Genomic DNA, 18981 nt, shown 5'->3' on the forward strand with positions numbered 1-18981 from the left:
CATTACAGCACAGCTTTTGCTTCACCAACTTTTTCTGAATTTCCTCCATTTCATCCGCACTAATCGCTGCCATTTCCGACTCACCAATTTAACAACCTTCCCCCAGTCCTCTTCTCCACCTGTCTCTCAAAGGCGAACCAATTGCACCCTTCTCAAGTTGGAGGCGTGTAAACTGACATTTTTATTGAAAGAAAGAAAAATTGGACGGGCAGGCAAGTCCCAGCCCTCAATCAAATAGGCTAAATTACCAGAAACCGTGCACTGCGCTGTATGATGTAGAGAGAGAGATTGTGTGAAAGGGTTAGGAGGCTGGATAGGGTTGGGGTAGCGGGGGGAGGGAAGTGGTGTCTATAGGGCTCTATTTTGCCTTAGAGGAACCGGACTAATGAAGAGAATTGAATGTAGGTAGACCGTGACTGGCCTCACACTCCAGTACAGTAGGTGGCGGTGTATGCATCTTAAAAGTTGGATGCGATCCGCCAAACCACTCTCAAAGAAGAAGAATGGCGCACTGCGTGATCTGCATTCGGAGTCTTTTCAGTGAGTCATTCACAGATGCGATTCGGTTCCCGACGTTCACAAAAAATAGCCGTTTGTTCGCAAACGACCAATCGTCATTACTGCGCAGTCTCACAGCGCCGGATAGGGTGGTGTGAGTCCGTTAGGTAACCAGGGAGTGAACCTGACACTTTTAGTAAAGCAAATGTTTTGAGACGTTCATTTTCTGTTACTTACACCAACAAAAAGATATGGGTAACCGTGTCGCTCGTGAGGATTACGAATGGGTTTATACAGATCAGCCACATGCCGACAGGAGGAAAGACATTTTGGGTGAGCAATCCCCCACACCCCAGTAACGTTAGACGCTAACATTAGCTTGTATATTTTTTTTTAACTAGACCTGATATCTAACTTGCTAATGTAGAAACCACATGTTGTTTGCTTAGCAAGCTCATGAATCAATAATTTAGCTAATGTTTATCTTGTCTTGCATCACAGTTAGCTGGCTGCTAACTACTAGTAACTAACGGCAACCCTCTTCATCTTCTGTGTGGTACAGTATGCTATGTAGCTAGCAGTAGGTCATTGCAGCCACGGATTCATGGTTAGCTAATTAGCTAGCGTCAGTAAATTAGCGAACATTGGCTAGTTACTTACCTTGTTAGCCAGACAGTGAGAGGGGTGTTAGCTAGCAGCTAATCTAGTTTCAAAAAGTTAACATTTTTCGTCGCCTAGTTAGCCAGGCCAATTATTCGGTGTAAAGATTTCTGTGTACGGGTGTGGTTTTGCTAAATATTGCCTAATTAGCTATTTCTCCAATTAAACACAAACTGGAAACCGTTACAACAAAGTGCATGCCATGACCCGGGCCCTAGACTCACTGACTGCGCCACTCCCTGAAAGTGAACAGTTAACTAGTCAGCCTGTAACGTTAAGCTATTTGGAGATTACACGATGGTAAAGATTCAGGAGAAAAATACCGTTGGCGTAAGCTAGTAAAAGATAAAATAATTAAACTAGTCAGCTACAAATAATGATATGTATTATTGTTTGCCAACTCGCCCGTTGAGCAATTGTCATGGGAATGGAGTGACACAACTGTAACTGAGAACAAAGGGGCGGAGCCAGCACGTACAATTAGAAAAGTAGTGTTGCCAGAGGTACTGGCACAGCTGATCTCTAGGGCTAGTGTGCCGGCCAAAGCCTTGTGGGTGTGGTACCTGTAGTCCCTTGGCCATAATTACCGTGGCCTTCTTTTGAGGTGAAGAGAACCCCTGTAATGAGCAGGAGGTGGTCTTCTGTATGCATGGTCTTGTCATGGATGATTGGGGTTGAGTGGGCTTTCTGAGGGTCCAATGTTAATATAGTCTCAACATGTTTGGCATGTCAGCAATCAAGTTTTCAATATCTTTAGAAATACAGTATTTCATACGGGCTATATTTCATATGATGCTAAGTGTATTATACCAGCAGTATTACTGTATTTTGAAACTTGATTGCTGACTTGCAAAACATCCCTTTATGCTGAGTCCGGGCTCTGTCGATGTCATAAAAGGAAACATATCCTGTCTGAATAATTCATTGTATGCCCTGGGAGTACAGCAGCACCAGGAGACACAGAGGGACACTGATAGTTTCTATCATAGAAACAGGGTGGCTACGGGCTACTATTTCAGTCTGGTGATGGCGTTTAACTTTTTATCTCAGTGTAGTTTACTGTAGGACAGCCCATGTAAGGTATTTAGACCCTTTCTGAGCTCATCACATTGAATCAAGCATGTAAAGGCTTATGCTAATCACATGATCAGTGATCACACATGCCTCAGGCCTCTCCCACCACACAGCCCCTTGACGAAACACAGAACAATGTAGCCTACACAGGAAGTGGCATTTCTTTGCATGGACTTGTACCCTAGATTAACTGCAGTCATCATGGCCTCTCTTTCTCAGTAGCCTATTAAACAAACAAAAAAACATAAGCACTCTTAAAATATGAATAAAAACACTATGATAAAAAAAACAATTTACAACTTTATTTCTAGATTTTCAGATATAACAACAAAAACAGTACAACCACCAACCCCTCATTCTTCCACTCCCACCCTCCACCCACCAAAGCATCTATAAAAGTAAATTAAATAGGAAAGAAACTAAAAGTAATAGAAACAAAAACAATTGGGGGAGGAAATGTTCTGATTGAGCTCAAATGGCCACTAGAACAGCTTACTAAAATATGCAGGTTACACTAGTAAAAGACAGGCTCTCCACGTATTGTATTAATGGGGACTAGGTTAAGTCTAACTTTTGTCGGGAACAGTATGATTTCTTAATAGTGAAAATTAAACTGTGCTTCCTGGCACTGGTAAAAATGGCCCTAATGAGATGGGGCGTGCACCATCGCGCACATGTTGCTTTTGTCCATTCACACCAGACGCGATAAGGACACACAGGTTGAAATATCAAAACGAACTCTGAAACAACTGTATTAATTTGCAGACAGGTCGAAACGCATGAAACATTCATGGCCAATTTAGCTAGGTAGCTTCCTGTTGCTAGCTCATTTGTTCTTGGATATTAACATTGGGTTGTTATTTGACCTGAAATGGACAAGGTCCTTTTTTCTGTATCTTTTTGGAATTTTCAGTCACACACAATCATGTGTTCTCTACTCCAGTAATTAATACACAGATAAAAGGTGAATCTTACTTAGTTTCTAGTAATCTCTCCTTCAGTCTTCTTCTGTGGACTTCATATGGCGATTGGCAACCAACTTTAAGGTGCCCCACCAACTGGACTGGTGTGTGGACCTCAGTTCATCTTTCAAACACCCATGTGGGTATATGCTCCTAAAAACCAATGAGGAGATGGGAGAGACGGGACTTGCGGTGCATGCTACGCAGACGCTTGTTGACGTGCGCAAGCAGTTTGGATGAAATGACTGAATAACGTGCATGTCTACATTTATTTTGCAATGCTCGCACATGCAACGCGGGCGATGTGGTCAGGAAGTAAGGTAAATGTTTTGAAAACCATTATGCAAAGGTGGCTCTGTTATATCTTGGAGACTTCTCTGAATTCTAAGATTTCTCACAGATTCTCTCATCTCAGAGGAATTGTCAGTTCCCAGAAGTGGTAAATCTGACCTTTAGAATAATTAGTCCAGACATCACACCAAAATCCAATCAAACTATTATTTTGATCACTCCACAAAGTGATAAGAAGTGAAATTGGATAGGATCACTGGACTATTGTCAGCTAGCCAGCCCACCACCTTCCACCTGAGTTTTTCCTGTCTCTGTCAGCCTTTATCATCCTTATCATTCAGTACTACTGAGGAAACCAACCGAAGTGTGTTACCCTGTGATGGGACACTGCCCACACAAAAAAGCCAACAATGTAACTTAAATTGTTGAGTACGATTTTGGTTATAACTAGGGCTGGGAATTGCCAGGGACCTCGCGATATGATATTACCACTATACTTAGTAGCCGTGAGAATCGCAATACATATAGTATCGATGTATTGCAGTTCGATACTGTGATTTTTATTGCGATTTAATGTTCCAAACATATTGCTCACCATATGTCTGTCCTTTGCTGATGGACATGCAAGAGTAGTGAGAAAACAAGTTTTGATCGGTCATGGAAACAAGTGCTGAAAAGAAATTAGGTACCTATTTAAAAAGATGGAAATGTTTTGGTGCAGGTACAACCAACTAGCACAAAAATAATGTTGTGACATTGTCAAAAAAATACGATATATATATTGTGAAAAATAATATCCCAATGTAAGTTTTTTTCCTCCCCATCACTAGTTATATCTTTGCCTTGATAAACACCACCATTCCCCATTGTTACGAAGTTGAAAGTTCATTCATCAAGAAGCACTGCAGTGAGTAGGCCGAACACTCCTGTCTGTCCACACATCCATTATAAAGTAGCACAGTAAACTCAAGGTCAGCGTGGTTTGTCTTTCACTTTCTAGTTTATAGCCTAGTTAAATAAATCCATGTGATAATGTAGGCTAGGCCAACGCATACGCACAAAATCATCTTAACTTTTGTCCACTGTAGTAGGTGCTACTAACACTTAAAACATGTTTTTTTAAAAAGTAGGCTACTACAAGCTGGTGATGTTTAGGTCTCAGAAATTGTGGCTGGATTAGGAAGTATCACCACATACATCGTTAGAATGACTTCTCCCTACCTGCTGAAAAGGTTTCCCTATTCCTTTGTACATAACTCACATGTATGTGTTTTTGTCCAAAACTTTTCAAACGGGTGTTTATGGAGAGTTCTTCAAGTTCTACATTTCACCCATTCTCCATCAGCTGTGAAATCAAGGCAATAAGGATAAGTCAGTTTCTGTTTGGTGTTGCTTCCCTTTACCTGTTATGTGGTGTAAACTGATAGGCCTGCATCTAAAACCCTCTGTAACCATCCATGTCCCAGTCTTGACCTCCTGTATAATTTGTTCTCATGAACATGACATATCTTTTTGGGGGGTGGGGTGGACCCCTCACCCCACAGTTTGGGAACCGCTGCTGTAGTAAGCTGAATCCTTAGTGCTTTGCTTTTGTCAATCATCGTCTGGGCCCTAGTGGTTGCAGGCGTAGGCCTAATCTGAAACCACCCTTTGTGCACATTAGGTTACTTTTTAGTTAGGAGTGATAAGATTCATTCTCAGTGATATGACTTTGTCACAAAATGTAAGTTGTGACTCGCAGACTGCTTTATTTGCAAGTGGAGGGTGGATTTGGTAACCTTGTTTACATTGCCCTTATTCTTTGAAAGTACTTGTATCATTGTGGTCTCATATCCTGGTATGGCTGCTAGTCAAATAAGATACTGGTATAATTAGAGTAGTTTTGAATTGCAATTGCCAGACTGTTCCTGCAGGCACCTTTTATAAATTGTGTTTTGTAGTTGACTGTTTGGGATCTCTGGGCCAGTCCTGTCTGGGCTTTAGGGGGCCATTTGACTGAAGTAGCAAAGATGCAAAGCTCCAGGGCTTGAGGTCCTGCAAACAGTTACAAAGATGACAATTTGTAGGAAATGGCTGAATGGTTTGTAGCAATTAAAGTTCTGAATTGGAATGATATTACAAGAAAGGAGTTGTGTATCATTGTTTTATGAAGTCTTGATTAGTGCTTTGCCAAATTTGAAAATTAACCAAACTCTTTCTCTTTAACAGCAAAGTACCCAGAAATAAAGACACTCATGGGCCCTGATACCAGGCTGAAGTGGATTGTTTGCATGATGGTAATCATCCAGTTCTTAGCGTTCTACCTGGTCAAAGACCTGGACTGGAAATGGGTCCTGTTCTGGACTTATGCCTTTGGCAGCTGCATCAACCACTCTATGACCCTGGCCATCCACGAGATCTCCCACAACACGGCATTTGGCAACAACAGGGCCATGTGGAACCGCTGGTTTGCCATGTTTGCCAACCTGCCCATCGGGCTGCCGTATTCTGCCTCCTTTAAGCGCTACCACCTGGACCACCACCGCTACCTGGGAGGAGACGGTATAGACGTAGACATCCCTACTGATTTTGAGGGCTGGTTCTTCTGCACACGCTTCCGCAAGTTTGTCTGGATCATCCTCCAGCCTCTGTTCTACGCCATCCGCCCTCTCTGCATCAACCCCAAGCCCATCACTGGCCTGGAGCTGGCCAACGTGGCCGTGCAGCTGTCCTTCAACGTGGCCCTCTACTGGCTGTGTGGAGCCAAGCCTGTGGTGTACATGATGGCGGGCTCCTTGCTGGGAATGGGCCTGCACCCCATCTCTGGACACTTTATCGCCGAGCACTACATGTTTCTCAAGGGCCATGAAACCTACTCCTACTATGGCTCCCTCAACCTGCTCACCTTCAATGTGGGCTACCACAACGAGCACCACGACTTCCCCAGCATTCCAGGACGTAGGCTACCTATGGTATGGATGTTGAAAACAACATTGGGGGGTGACTGTATGGAGAGGGAAGACAGACCAATGAAGCATTATAACTGTTGTCATCCAGTAAACACATATATAAAGTATGTAGAAAAGATGATTGACCTATATATTTTAAATAATATTATCTTTGACAATCACCAACATAAAAGCTAGACAGTCAGGGAGAATTAAAAATTCCCAAAACAATTTAGCAGTATTGATTTTATGTTTCAGCAAAAGGACACAGCATTAGCCATGGCAAAATGCATAGAATTGTAGGAAATTAGCTTTAAAACTGCAACATTTTCTCTTGGCTCCAAGGAGAAATTAGTATAATTGCAGGAAATTTGCTTAAAAATCCCCATTTCTCTACACTGCCAAGCCTCTAAACTCTTCTCTAAAATTCAACTCTGCCGACTGGCTGACAGTGCCCATTGCCACGCTCACCACCTGAGCCCCTTATTGATTCAGTAAAAAACCCTGCTAATAATTATCTTTATTTACTTACTATTTGCATTTGCTTGCTTATCGCGATGAAACAGGATAAGTAATAAAACACGAGGGTAATAAAAAATGTGAAACTTTTAATTTTTTTTTAGATACAACCATATTCCTCCAAATATGTTTAGGCAGTCTGTCCAGGCTCATTCATAAGAAAAGCATTTGACTTCCACAGACACAGGAAGACTTTGACCTTAAGCTCTATTTCGCAGAACATTCTGTGTTTGGAGATGTAAATGATTTAATGCATGATACACCATTGTGCAAAGAATGCCTATATGTTGGTTTATGGGGAAATGTGTTGCATCATGAGTATTCTTATATGATTCAGGACTGCTGCGATTTCGCTTTATCGGTTTTGGTTCCCCTGATTGGTACTGAGAGGTGAAAGGGGAATCCCAGATATGTCACATGGGGTAAAAACCTGAAGCTTCCGGTTAGAACTTCCACTCACCACCTAATATTAGGGCTTGGACGATACTAGTACTGCGACGCTCGTCCGTGTCAAGGAAACCTTTTTAGGAAAGTCTTAATGTTGGAAACCAACATCATTATGTTGTTGCATTTGATAAAAAAAAACATTTTTTTTAAGCTTTAGCATACAATATTTTACATACAGTAGGTTTTTAAATGACCAAAAAGTTTAGCCTGCTTTGTGTTTTCTTTTTTGCCATGGGAAAAAATATTGCGAGACTGGTATTGTCACAGTCCTACCAAATATGGTGATGAGTGGAAGTCCAGTGGCAGGCAGAGGGGAAAGATGAAGCTGGGCTAACGTTCTGCTTATTTGATCATCGATTAAACATCCAATCTCTTACAGTTTTTGGTTCCCTAAACAATAATCTGTTATGAGTGCACTAAGTTTTGTAGAATTGACCCTTTGCCAAAGTATAAAATAATTATATTGTTTTAGGAGGAGTGCAAGGGCGAATTGAGTTATTGCACACGGGCACTTCTGAGTAGGCAGAAGTGCCTGTGTGCACTTCTGGAAATATGTGTTCCCTAATGGAAATATGCAAATACATGTTAAAACATGCCAGGATCTCGCTAGCTTGTGCTTGGCTCTGCCCACCTTCTTGTTTGTTCTGACCACTGTGTATAATTGGTTCCCAATGTCAACAACGTATGTCCTATCTTGGGTTAGTTATAATCATCTTTGATTGTAGCAAACTAGACTAATGTTTTTTTCTTTTCTTCCGCTAAACCTAGGTGAAGAAAATAGCATCAGAGTTCTATGATGACCTGCCCCACTACACATCGTGGGTGAAGGTCCTGTTTGACTTCATTATGGATGACCAGCTCAGCCCCTACTCTCGTGTGAAGAGGAGGCTGAAGGGAGATGTCAAGCAGGAATAAATCCTTCCCGCTCTCCTACTCTCTAACAAAACGACACTGACGCACCTGACACCAGCCCCAACTCGCCACAAACTTTTTACAGCTTTTGCATATTAATACACATTTGCACTGAATGTGAAGAGAATGTGTGGACAGGACATGTGCGACATGTATGTAAGAATTTGTTCAGTCAGTCCTTACAAACAAAATAATCTGTTCAACTAGTCATTACACACAATTACAGTTGTCATTTCACCCATTTTTTTGCACTTGTGGTCATTTTAGAAACTTGTAATGTGGACAATTTTTTTCCAGTCAAATTTGATTCCAGAATTAATTTATATATATAATTGACATCTTTAGATTTGAGTTTTGCGCCTGTTTCTGCACGTGTAGAATATATTAGATCCTGTTTTTTTTTTTATTATGATCGCTCCGATTTTATTTTGTTTCTTGAAAGAGGCTGTATAGCAATATACAGTTACCCATTTCAATGCTACTGATCTGCATTTGCTGTGGATAGTTTATTCTCTCCTCACTCAATCGTAAAATATCCCTTTCATTCCATGTAGAGGCACTTAGCACATGACTGTGTGTGTGGACATATTGACTTATGTTCTGAGCTTTAGTTTAGCCCATTTTGATCCAAGTGCCATTTTGTATTGTGATTTTTGCCAAACACCTCAGTCCAATAACTGATCCAGATAGCCTGAAGCACCAAGTTAATTTGCTCTTCGCTAAATATCATTTTTGATACAATGGGGAGAAAGCTAGTTCAAAGCAAGGTTAGGTAAGACAAGGGCCGGGATTCAATCGATCATGGGTTGGAGACAATGCAGATTTGAATCTCAGCCAAGGTCAAACGTTGTCTTTGTTTTGTTTAGTTGAGCTTTAACGGAAAGACCAAATGCGGCCTTAAAATGTGTAAATTACTGTAATGGAGGAGAATCATTCATATTTTGTCTGATGAACATAAACTTTTCCGGACTTATTTTACGGGTTCTCCTTCTATAATTAATACTCAATCTTAGAAATATACTGAATGTTAAAGCTAATTTAGATTTTAGACTAGTGAAGTCTTTTGACAGTAGCTATATTGAGTTTCTTATGGAAACCCAATCGAGGGCCAAATTAATTTAAACCAAATTTCCTTTTGTTCATATACTGTATGCTTTCAGATTTTTTTCTTTAACACTTTCACTTGATTCTGAAAGATTATTTCCAATTGTGTCCTTAACATTTTTCAAAGCAGTATGCAATGCCTTAAGTAGCCTAATGTGAGAGAAAACAAAATGACTTTTTAAAGCAGTGATTGACCTCAAGAACAGAGCAGTGCCCCCTTAACCCTAGAGTCCGAAAGCTACTCAAATGTTTAACTTTAAAGTAGCTACCAATGAGGTAGTGGAACCCAATTGATGCGTCACATTATGCAAACCATGATGTGGATGAATATTGTCCAAAGTAGAATGGAAGCTTGCTGACAGCAGTGCTGAATCACAAATTGACCCTTAACCCTAGACACTCCATGTAGATCTGGAATGAACCTTAGCAGTATGGTAATAGCTCCATCTTGCCATCTGATTGGCTTGGAGGGAGATTTGCAGTATTGAGTAGACTTAGGGCTGGATTCAATCTACCGCAGAACTAATATGGAAGATGTATCTTTAAAGGCAATGTTCCCGCGTTGGCAGAGATTGCATTCATAGTAGACGCCTCATATGTCTACTCAATCGTAAATTACCTTTACATTTTTAAAGCAGATCTTCCACCATACGGATTGAATCAACCCCCTATACTTATCTAAAATATATGTGGCTAGGGGTTGATTTGGGATTCAATGGCTTCTAAAACAGGGTAAAGGAGCTGTTTGTTCCATCTACATCGGTATTAAACACAAGCTGAGCTCATGCTGGGTAGCACCTCATTAGGCCCTTTCACAGTTGGGCATATTGGACTACGGGTGAAATAATTATATAAAGTAGTCTTTATCTTAAATCAAGCATATTCTTTCATGTAGAATACCCCTCAGCACTATGAGAAGGGAGGAGTCATGATTCCACCCTCATTGTGTAACACATGCCTTTTGCATTATTGAGTTTTGTCTGATTGTCATCCTTTTTGCTGGTCAGCCATAAGGTCCTGTTATAAGATGGAGTAGCAGGTCAGATCTATTGGGTATAGGCTAGAGCTGTACTGGTAATTGGAGTAGGACTTTAACGCAATCTCCCTTTCACCTCATTTAACACCTGATTACGGGCCTCTTTACACTACAAGATACTTGTGTCGTGTAAAGAAATGGATCTAGATTCAAATCTAACTTTTTTGAGATGTCTCCCACACTTCTTACAGCGGTAGTATGGGAGACATATACGCTAGTGATGCCAATCCCTACGGTTATAGCAGCGGGTTTAGGGTCATTAAATATTGTGTGGATGAAGGGCGGGCGCGGGTTGAATAAAGAGTTAAAACAATACCTTAAATGTATCATTCGTGTACAATTTATATCCATAAGATTTGTAAGGTACATTGAGGTTTTTATTTAATAATTTTTGGCTATCTGGCAGCCTAAGCTTTAGGGCCTAACTGTAAGCGTGCCAAATAGCTTACATGCCAAATGCTTTTGGGAATGGGCAGAAAAATAGATCCACAGAGGCAAAAAAATATTGGAGTTTAATTCAATAAGAGGAAAAATAAAGATGAGTAATGTTCGGAAAAGATTTGGTGAAGTTGTCAGAGGATGATAGTGCCTTTTATGTTATGTGTGATTGTAAGGCGCTATACAAATTAAACCGTCACTAGACTGGGACTTTAAATAGGCCTATGGCAAGTCAAAGGAACTGTAGCCAACTGTTGAGATGGGTTAAATGGAAACTGAAATCTGGCCACTGACTAGGTCTAAAACCTCTCACATAGCCATAATATTAACTCTTGCCGAATTAAGCATTTCTTGCAGTAAAATAGTACACCAAATGTTGGTACAATTCTGACTAGAGAACAGGAGTGGAGAAATATAATTTCTTTCTTTCAGCATCTTAAGAGAATGCGCAGTTAGCACCTTCACAGACTCTATCTTTATCAGCATCATAAAAGCTGATAGTATTTCAATGACATGAAATATGCATCCGAGCCAAACTGAAATCTTATCAGAAACATCTTGGGTTGGTTTTACAGCTTTCTATTTCCTTACAACTGAAGTTATTTGGAAATGTTGCACAGAAAATCTTTCCAGTTTTTTTTTTGTTAGGGCCATTGCATTTTCTCCCCGGTCCCTAAATCCCCGGTCCCTAAATGCTCTACGGAAGAAGCAGAGATGACCGAGATCTTTACGGATTCTATTGAGTTATGACATTCTGGTGAACAAGGGTTTATTTAGTATTCTAGGGCAACATCTACACTGAACAAAAATATAAACACAACATGGAACAATTTAAAAGATTTTTCTGAGTTACAGTTCATATAAGGAAATCAGTCGATTGAAATAAATGAATTAGGCCCAAGTCTATGGATTTCACATGACTGGGAATACAGATATATATCTGTTGGTCACAGATACCTTTAAAAAAGGAAGGAGATGTACTACAGTCAGGATCTGGTGTGACTGCCATTTGCCTCATGCTGCATGACACATCTCCTTCGCATAGAGTTGATCAGGCTGTTGATTGGGGCCTGTGGAATGTTGTCCCACTCCTCTTCAATGGCTGTGCAAAGTTGCTAGATATTGGTGGGAACTGGAACACACTGTCGTACACGTCGTTCTACAGTACCAGTCAAAAGTTTGAACAAACCTACTCATTCAAAGGTTTTTCTTTATTTTTGACTATTTTCTACATTGTAGAATAATAGTGAAGACATCAAAACTATGAGATAACACATATGGAATCATGTAGTAACCAAAGAAGTGTTAAAACAAATCAAAATATATTTGTGATTCTTCAAAGTAGCTACCCTTTGCCTTGATGACATCTTTGCACACTCTTGGCATTCTCTCAACCAGCTTCATAAGGTGGAATGCATTTAAATTAACAGGTACATTTGAGACATCTGTAGCATTGTGTTGTGCGATAAAACTGCACATTTTAGAGTGGCCTTTTATTGTCCCCAGCACAAGGTGCACCTGTGTAATGATCATGCCGTTTAATCAGCTTCTTGATATTCCACACCTGTTCGGTGGATGGATTATCTTGGCAAAGGAAAAATGCTCACTAACATGGATATAAACACATTTGTGAGAAAAGCGTTTTGTGCATATGGAACATTTCTGGGATCTTTTATTTCAGCTCATGAAACATGGGACCAACACTCTAAATGTTGCATTTATATTTTTGTTCATTTAATTGTCGACAAGTTGACTAACAAATAGCCTACCAAAATGTCAGAAATGCAGGTGCTGGCCTCAGATTTTCACTTTCAAAGAAAATTGTATTGGTCACATGCGCCGAATACAACAGGTGTAGACTTTACAGTGAAGTGCATTCCCAACAGTGCACAGTCAGAAAAGTAAGAAAGATGTTTGCTAAATAATAAGGAACAATAAATAGGCTATATACAAGAGGTACCAGTACTGAGTCAATGTGCAGTGGTAAGAGGTAATACTGTATGTGGTTAGGGGTTAAAGTGACTAGGCAATCGGGATGTACTGTATAATAAACAGTCTATCAGCAACGTGTGTGTGTGCACACAGTGCATTCGGAAAGTATTCAGACCCCTTGACTTGTTACGTTACAGCCTTATTCTAAAATGTATTTGTTTTTTTCCCCTCATCAATCTACACACAATACCCCATAATGACAAAGCAAATGTATTAAATATAAAAAAGGTATATTACATTTACCAAAGTATTCAGACCTTTTACTCTGTACTTTTTCAAGCACTTTTGGCAGCAATTACAGCCTCGAGTCTTGGGTATGACGCTACAAGCAAATATACCTGTATTTGGGGAGTTTCTCCCATTATTTTCTGCAGATCCTCTCAAGCCCTGTCGGGTTGGATAGGGAGCGTTCCAGCACAGCTATTTTAGGTCTCTCCAGAGATGTTCGATCCGAGCTCTGGCTGGGCCACTCAAGTACATTCAGAGACTTGTCCCAAAGCCACACCTGCGTTGTATTGACTGTGTCGTTGTCCTGTTGGAAGGTGGACATTTGCCCCAGTCTGAGGTTTTCATCAAGGATCTCTCTGTGCTTTGCTCCGTTCATCTTTCCCTCAATTCTGACCAGTCTCCCAGCCCCTGCCACTGAAAAACATCCCCACAGCATGATGCTGCCACCACCATGCTTCACTGTAGAGTTGGTGCCAGGTTTCCTCCAGACGTGACGCTTGGCATTCAGGCCAAACAGTTCAATCTTAGTTTCATCAGCCATAGAATTTTGTTTCTCATGATCAGAGAGTCCTTTAGGTACCTTTTGGCAAACTCCAAGTGGGCTCATGTGCTTTTTACTGAGGTGTGGCTTCAGTCTGGCCACCCCTCCATCAAGGCCTGATTGGTGGAGTGCTGCAGAGATGGTTGTCCTTCTGGAAGGTTCTCCCATCTCCACAGAGGAACACTGGAGCTCTGTCAAAGTGACCATCGGGTTCTTTGTCACCTCCCTGACAAAGGGCCTTCTCCCCCAATTGCTCAGTTTGGCCGGGTGGCCAGCTCTAGGAAGAGTCTTAGTGGTTCCAAACTTCTTCCATTTAAGAATGACGGAGGCCACTCTGTTCTTGGGGACCTTCAATGCTGCAGGCATTTTTTGGTACCCTTCCCCAGATTTGTGCCTCAACACAATCCTGTCTCGGAGCTCTATGGACAATTCCTTCAACCTCATGGCTTGGTTTTTGCTCTGACATGCACTGTCAACTATGGGAACTTTTATATAGACAGGTGTGTGCCTTTCCAAATCATGACCAATCAATTGAATTTACCACAGGTGGGCTCCAAGTTGTAGAAACATCTCAAGGATGATCAATGGAAACAGGATGCACCTGAGCTCAATTTCGAGTCTCATAGAAAGGGTCTGAATACGTATGTAGATTAGGTATTTCCGTTTTTTTTTTAAATATACATTTGCAAACAATTCTAAAAGCCTGTTTTCACTTTGTCAGTATAGGGTATTGTGTGTAGACTGATGAGGAAAACAGAATGTGGAAAAAGGGAAGGGGTCTGAATACTTTCCGAATGCACTGTATGTTGGAGTGCAAGATACAGTGAAGTTGGAAGTTTACATACAGTTAGGTCGGAGTCATTAAAACTTGTTTTTCAACCACTCCACAAATTTCTTGTTAACAAACTGTAGTTTTGGCAACTCGGTTAGGACATTTGTGCATGACACAAGTAATTTTTCTTGTTTACAGACAGATTATTTCACTTATAATTCACTGTATCACAATTCCAGTGGGTCAGAAGTTTACATACACTAAGTTAACTGTGCCTTTAAACAACTTGGAAAATTCCAGAGGTTTGAGTCAATTGGAGGTGTACCTGTGGATGTATTTCAAGGCCTACCTTCAAACTCAGTGCCTCTGCCTGACATGGGAAAATCAAAAGAAATCAGCAAAGACCTCCGAAAAAAATTGTAGTTCTGGTTCATTCTTGGGAGTGATTTCCAAACGCCTGAAGGTACCACGTTCATCTGTACAAACAATAGTACGCAAGTATAAACACCATGGGACCACGCAGCCGTCATACCGCTCAGGAAGGAGACGCTATCTGTCTCCTAGAGATGAATGTACTTTAGTGCGAAGAGTGCAAATCAATTCCAGAACAACAGCAAAGGACCTTGTGAAGATGCTGGAGGAAACCGGTACAAAGTATCTATATCCACAGTAAAACTAGTCTTACATCGACATAACCTGAAAGGCCGCTCAGCAAGGAAGAAGCCACTGCTCCAAAACAGCCATAAAAAAAGATCAGACTACGGTTTGCAACTGCACATGGGGACAAAGATTGTACTTTTTGGAGAAATGTCCTCTGGTCTGATTAAAAAAATAAAATTGTTTGGCCATAATGACCATGAATATGTTTGGAGGAAAAAGGGGCACACTTGCAAGCCGAAGAACACAATCCCAACCTTGAAGCATGGGGGTGGCAGTATCATGTTGTGGTGGTGCATTGCTGCAGGAGGGACTGGTGCACTTCACAAAATAGATGGCATCATGAGTTAGGAAAACTATGTGGATATATTGAAGCAACATCTCTAGACATCAGTCAGGAAGTTAAAGCTTGGTTGCAAATGGGTCTTCCAAATGTACAATGACCCCAGGCATACTTCCAAGGTTGTGGAAAAATGGCTTAAGGATAACAAAGTCCTGACAATCCTATAGAACATTTATTTTGGGAAGCTTGTGGAAGGCTACCCGAAACGTTTGACCCAAGTTAAACAATTTAAAGACAATGCTACCAAATACTCATTTAGTGTATGTTAACTTCTGACCCACTGGGAATGTGATGAAAGAAATAAGAAAGAAATAATTCTCTCTACTCTTATTCTGACATTTCAAATTCTTAAAATAAAGTGGTGATCCTAACTGACCTAAGACAGGGAATTTTTATTAGGATTAAATGTCATGAATTGTGAAAAACTGAGTTTAAATGTATTTGGCTAAGGTGTATGTAAACTTCCGCCTTCAACTGTAAATAAATAATAAAGGAGGTCAATGTAAATAGTCCAGGTAGCCATTTGATTAACTGTTGAGTCTCATGGTTTGGGGGTAGAAGCTGTTCAGGTGCCTTTTGGTCCCAGACTCAACCCTCCGGGACCACTTGACATGTGGTAGCAGAGAGAACACTCAATGACTTGGGTGGCAGGAGTCTTTGACCATTTGTAATGCCTTCCTCTGACACCGCCTGGTAAAGAGGTCCTGGATGGCAGGGAGTTCGGCCCCAGTGATGAACTGGGCCGTACGCACTACCCTCTGCAGAGCCTTGCAGTCGGTTGTTGAGAAATTGCCATATGAAGTGGTGATGCAGCCAGACAAGATGCTCTCAATGGTGCAGCTGTAGACTTTATGAGGATCTAAGGGCCCATGGCAATTTTTTTCAGTCTCCTGAGGTGTCTTCGGTGATGTGGACATCGAGGAACTTGAAGCTCTCGACCAGCTCTACTACAGCCCCATCGATGTGAATGGGGGCGTGTTCGGCCCTCTGTTTCCTATAGTCTACGGTATACTCCTTTTTCTTGCCCACATTGAGGGAGAGGTTGTTGTCCTGGCACCACACTGCCAACCTCCTCCCTATAGGCAGTCTCATCGTTGTCGGTGATCAGGCCTACCACCGTTGTGTCGTCGGCAACCTTAATGTTGGTGTTGGAGTCAGAGTATGTGAGCAGAGATAAGAGGTCGGAAAGACATGCTTGCACACGTCCTTTCTAACCGCTCAGCTAAAAAACGCTCCTCTCTCAAAAAGAAAACAAAACTGCCGCTCCAAATTAGCTCCATTCATTAAAATTACAATATAACCAACACCCATCTATTTTTATGACTAAGTTGACCTACCATTTGGTTTTGAAGTATTACAACCAAACCATTTGGATTTGAATGAAAGGTATTTTAATAAACAGGAAAAGGTGACTATGGGCTATATAATACAGCAAATATACACTAAATAGGTCAGGAGCCAGACAGGGAGCCTAAGAAGGATCGAAAATGTATTATTTAGGTTATATTATTTCAATTATTTCAAGGCCATAACCTACAAAGAAATACATTGTGAAGCATTTGCGAGTGCGACACAGTAGACTGGCTGGGACATAAAGCGCTCAGCATTTTTGTTGTATTAAATCATTATAGTTTATAAATTGCACATATAGGCTGTGACTTACTTAGAATGAAATACAAATTCAACAAAAAATCAGTCCAAAGTGCCTGTGAATTCATTTTTAGTAACATGAGTTTGGCCAGAGTACGGCTTCAGGCTCGTGATGGTGCCTGGAGAGCAGGCCAGCAGTAGAGAATACCCTCTCTGCGTTTGCAGAACCACTGGGAATGCTAAACACCCTTCGGGCCACTCTTGCAAGACTGGGCAGGGATGCCTAGTTGTTTATTTTTTGTTTTTCTTTTGGTTGGCCTAAAGATTTTTGGGCAACATAACCCAATGGAAAGCTCCTTTAAAGAGGTAATATGCCAGGCCTATTGGGCCAAAATCAATGATGGCCTATTGTGTAGATGATAGAACGAACATACACAAAACTTTTAAGAAATAGGATTTATAATCTATAAATACTTAGCTACAATGACACTCTTAGCTATGTGGCTACCCACCACCGTTCCTTTCTGTTAGCATGTGCACATAGTATGTACACCATCATGCTTTCGGGTACTTGTCTTTTCAGATTCCACAATGATTCTTTAGCTGTAGATACTACATCACCACACTCCCACTCTTGCTCTTGGTCCTCTTCTTTGTAAGTCACCTTTATTTTTCACCTGTGTGTTTTATCAGTTTCTTTATGAAAATATTTAGCATACTAGATGACAGTAGCTAAAGCAGGGGGGCTATAGCAGCACACAAGTTACAAATGCATGCTGGGCCGGGAATGCCGCTGGCTCCCGGGTTAAGTGGGCATTGTGTCAAGAAGTAGCTTGGCTTGGTTGGGTTGTGTTTAGGAGGACGTACGGCTCTCGACCTTTGCCTCTCCTGAGTCTGTACAAGACTGTAACTACCAATTGGATACCACGAAATTAAGGAGAAGGGGTAAAAAAAATATATTATGCTATTCATTGACTACAGCTTAGCATTCAACACCATAGTACCCTCCAAGCTCATCATTAAGCTTTGTGACGGCCCTGAATTTTTCTGAACCGTCTCAGTGCAGCTCCTTCCAATAGGGCGCTTTCCCTTTAATTCCCAATTAAATAGCCAGCATCAGCTGCGCAGAAGGGGGGTTGTGATGGAGACGTGAAGGAGGATGTGTTCAACCCTCAGTGCCGAAGCTTCTCTATTCCGTTTGTTTTGTAGCCTAATAGAGTTTACCCAGGATCGGATCCACTCTTTGCGTCCGTGGACTACACCTCTCCGTTCTTTGTGGCCTTTCTCCGCTGGAGATCTATTGGCGGATTGGATTGTCTGACTGACCGACTGACTACAACCTTTTTGTATACGGTATTTCATTTGTTTTGATGTGAGGTATACTGTGATGATTTATGTAGTTAGTTGTAGTTGAGGACTTAGTAAGAGTTGATACGCTTTAAAGTTATGTGGTAAAATAATTGTTATATTGATGGTATGTTTAATACTGGGTTTACGCTACACTGAATGAACGGACAAACATTGCGTGACAAAAGTCACTTGAGTTCACTGAACTCCTTTACCGGGCTGGACTCTTTTTAGGCCCGAGGTACAGGACATTTCTGGAGGAACCAGAACTCATTGTGATATTATTATATATGTGTGTGTGTGTAATCATTGTTGTTGCTAATACAACCCACGCAAAATAATATAGTTTTTTTTGAAGTTCTTTCCAATGTTTTAAGGGTTTATGAAAAGTTTATTTCCATCCTGACTTTTACACAAGTCCTTTGTATTGGTGTAGACTTGACGGACCAGATGGGACTCATTCCCTCCCAAACCAAAAGGAGAAACCAATGTTTTCTCTGGTAGGCACAACCTACCTGGCACCCCTATAAATAATAACCTCAAGTCAAAACCGTTACAGCTTGAGGCCCTGGGTCTCAACCCCGCTCTGTGCAATTGTGTCCTGGACTTTAATGGGCCGCTCCCAGGCTCACTGAGCCTCAAC

General features: G+C 41.1%; 1 protein-coding gene across 1 annotated transcript; it reads left to right on the forward strand.

The window, feature by feature from the left end:
• The first annotated feature begins 544 nt into the window (after positions 1 to 544).
• Positions 545 to 10745, forward strand: LOC109899701 (sphingolipid delta(4)-desaturase DES1). Its single transcript, XM_020495146.2, has 3 exons — positions 545 to 831; positions 5694 to 6436; positions 8147 to 10745. Exons 1-3 carry the CDS (start codon positions 750 to 752, stop codon positions 8291 to 8293), a joined length of 972 nt encoding a protein of 323 aa, XP_020350735.1. The 5' UTR covers positions 545 to 749; the 3' UTR covers positions 8294 to 10745.
• Positions 10746 to 18981: the final 8236 nt, after the last annotated feature.

This window comes from Oncorhynchus kisutch, linkage group LG11, assembly GCF_002021735.2.
Source record: "Oncorhynchus kisutch isolate 150728-3 linkage group LG11, Okis_V2, whole genome shotgun sequence".
NCBI lineage: Eukaryota > Metazoa > Chordata > Actinopteri > Salmoniformes > Salmonidae > Oncorhynchus > Oncorhynchus kisutch.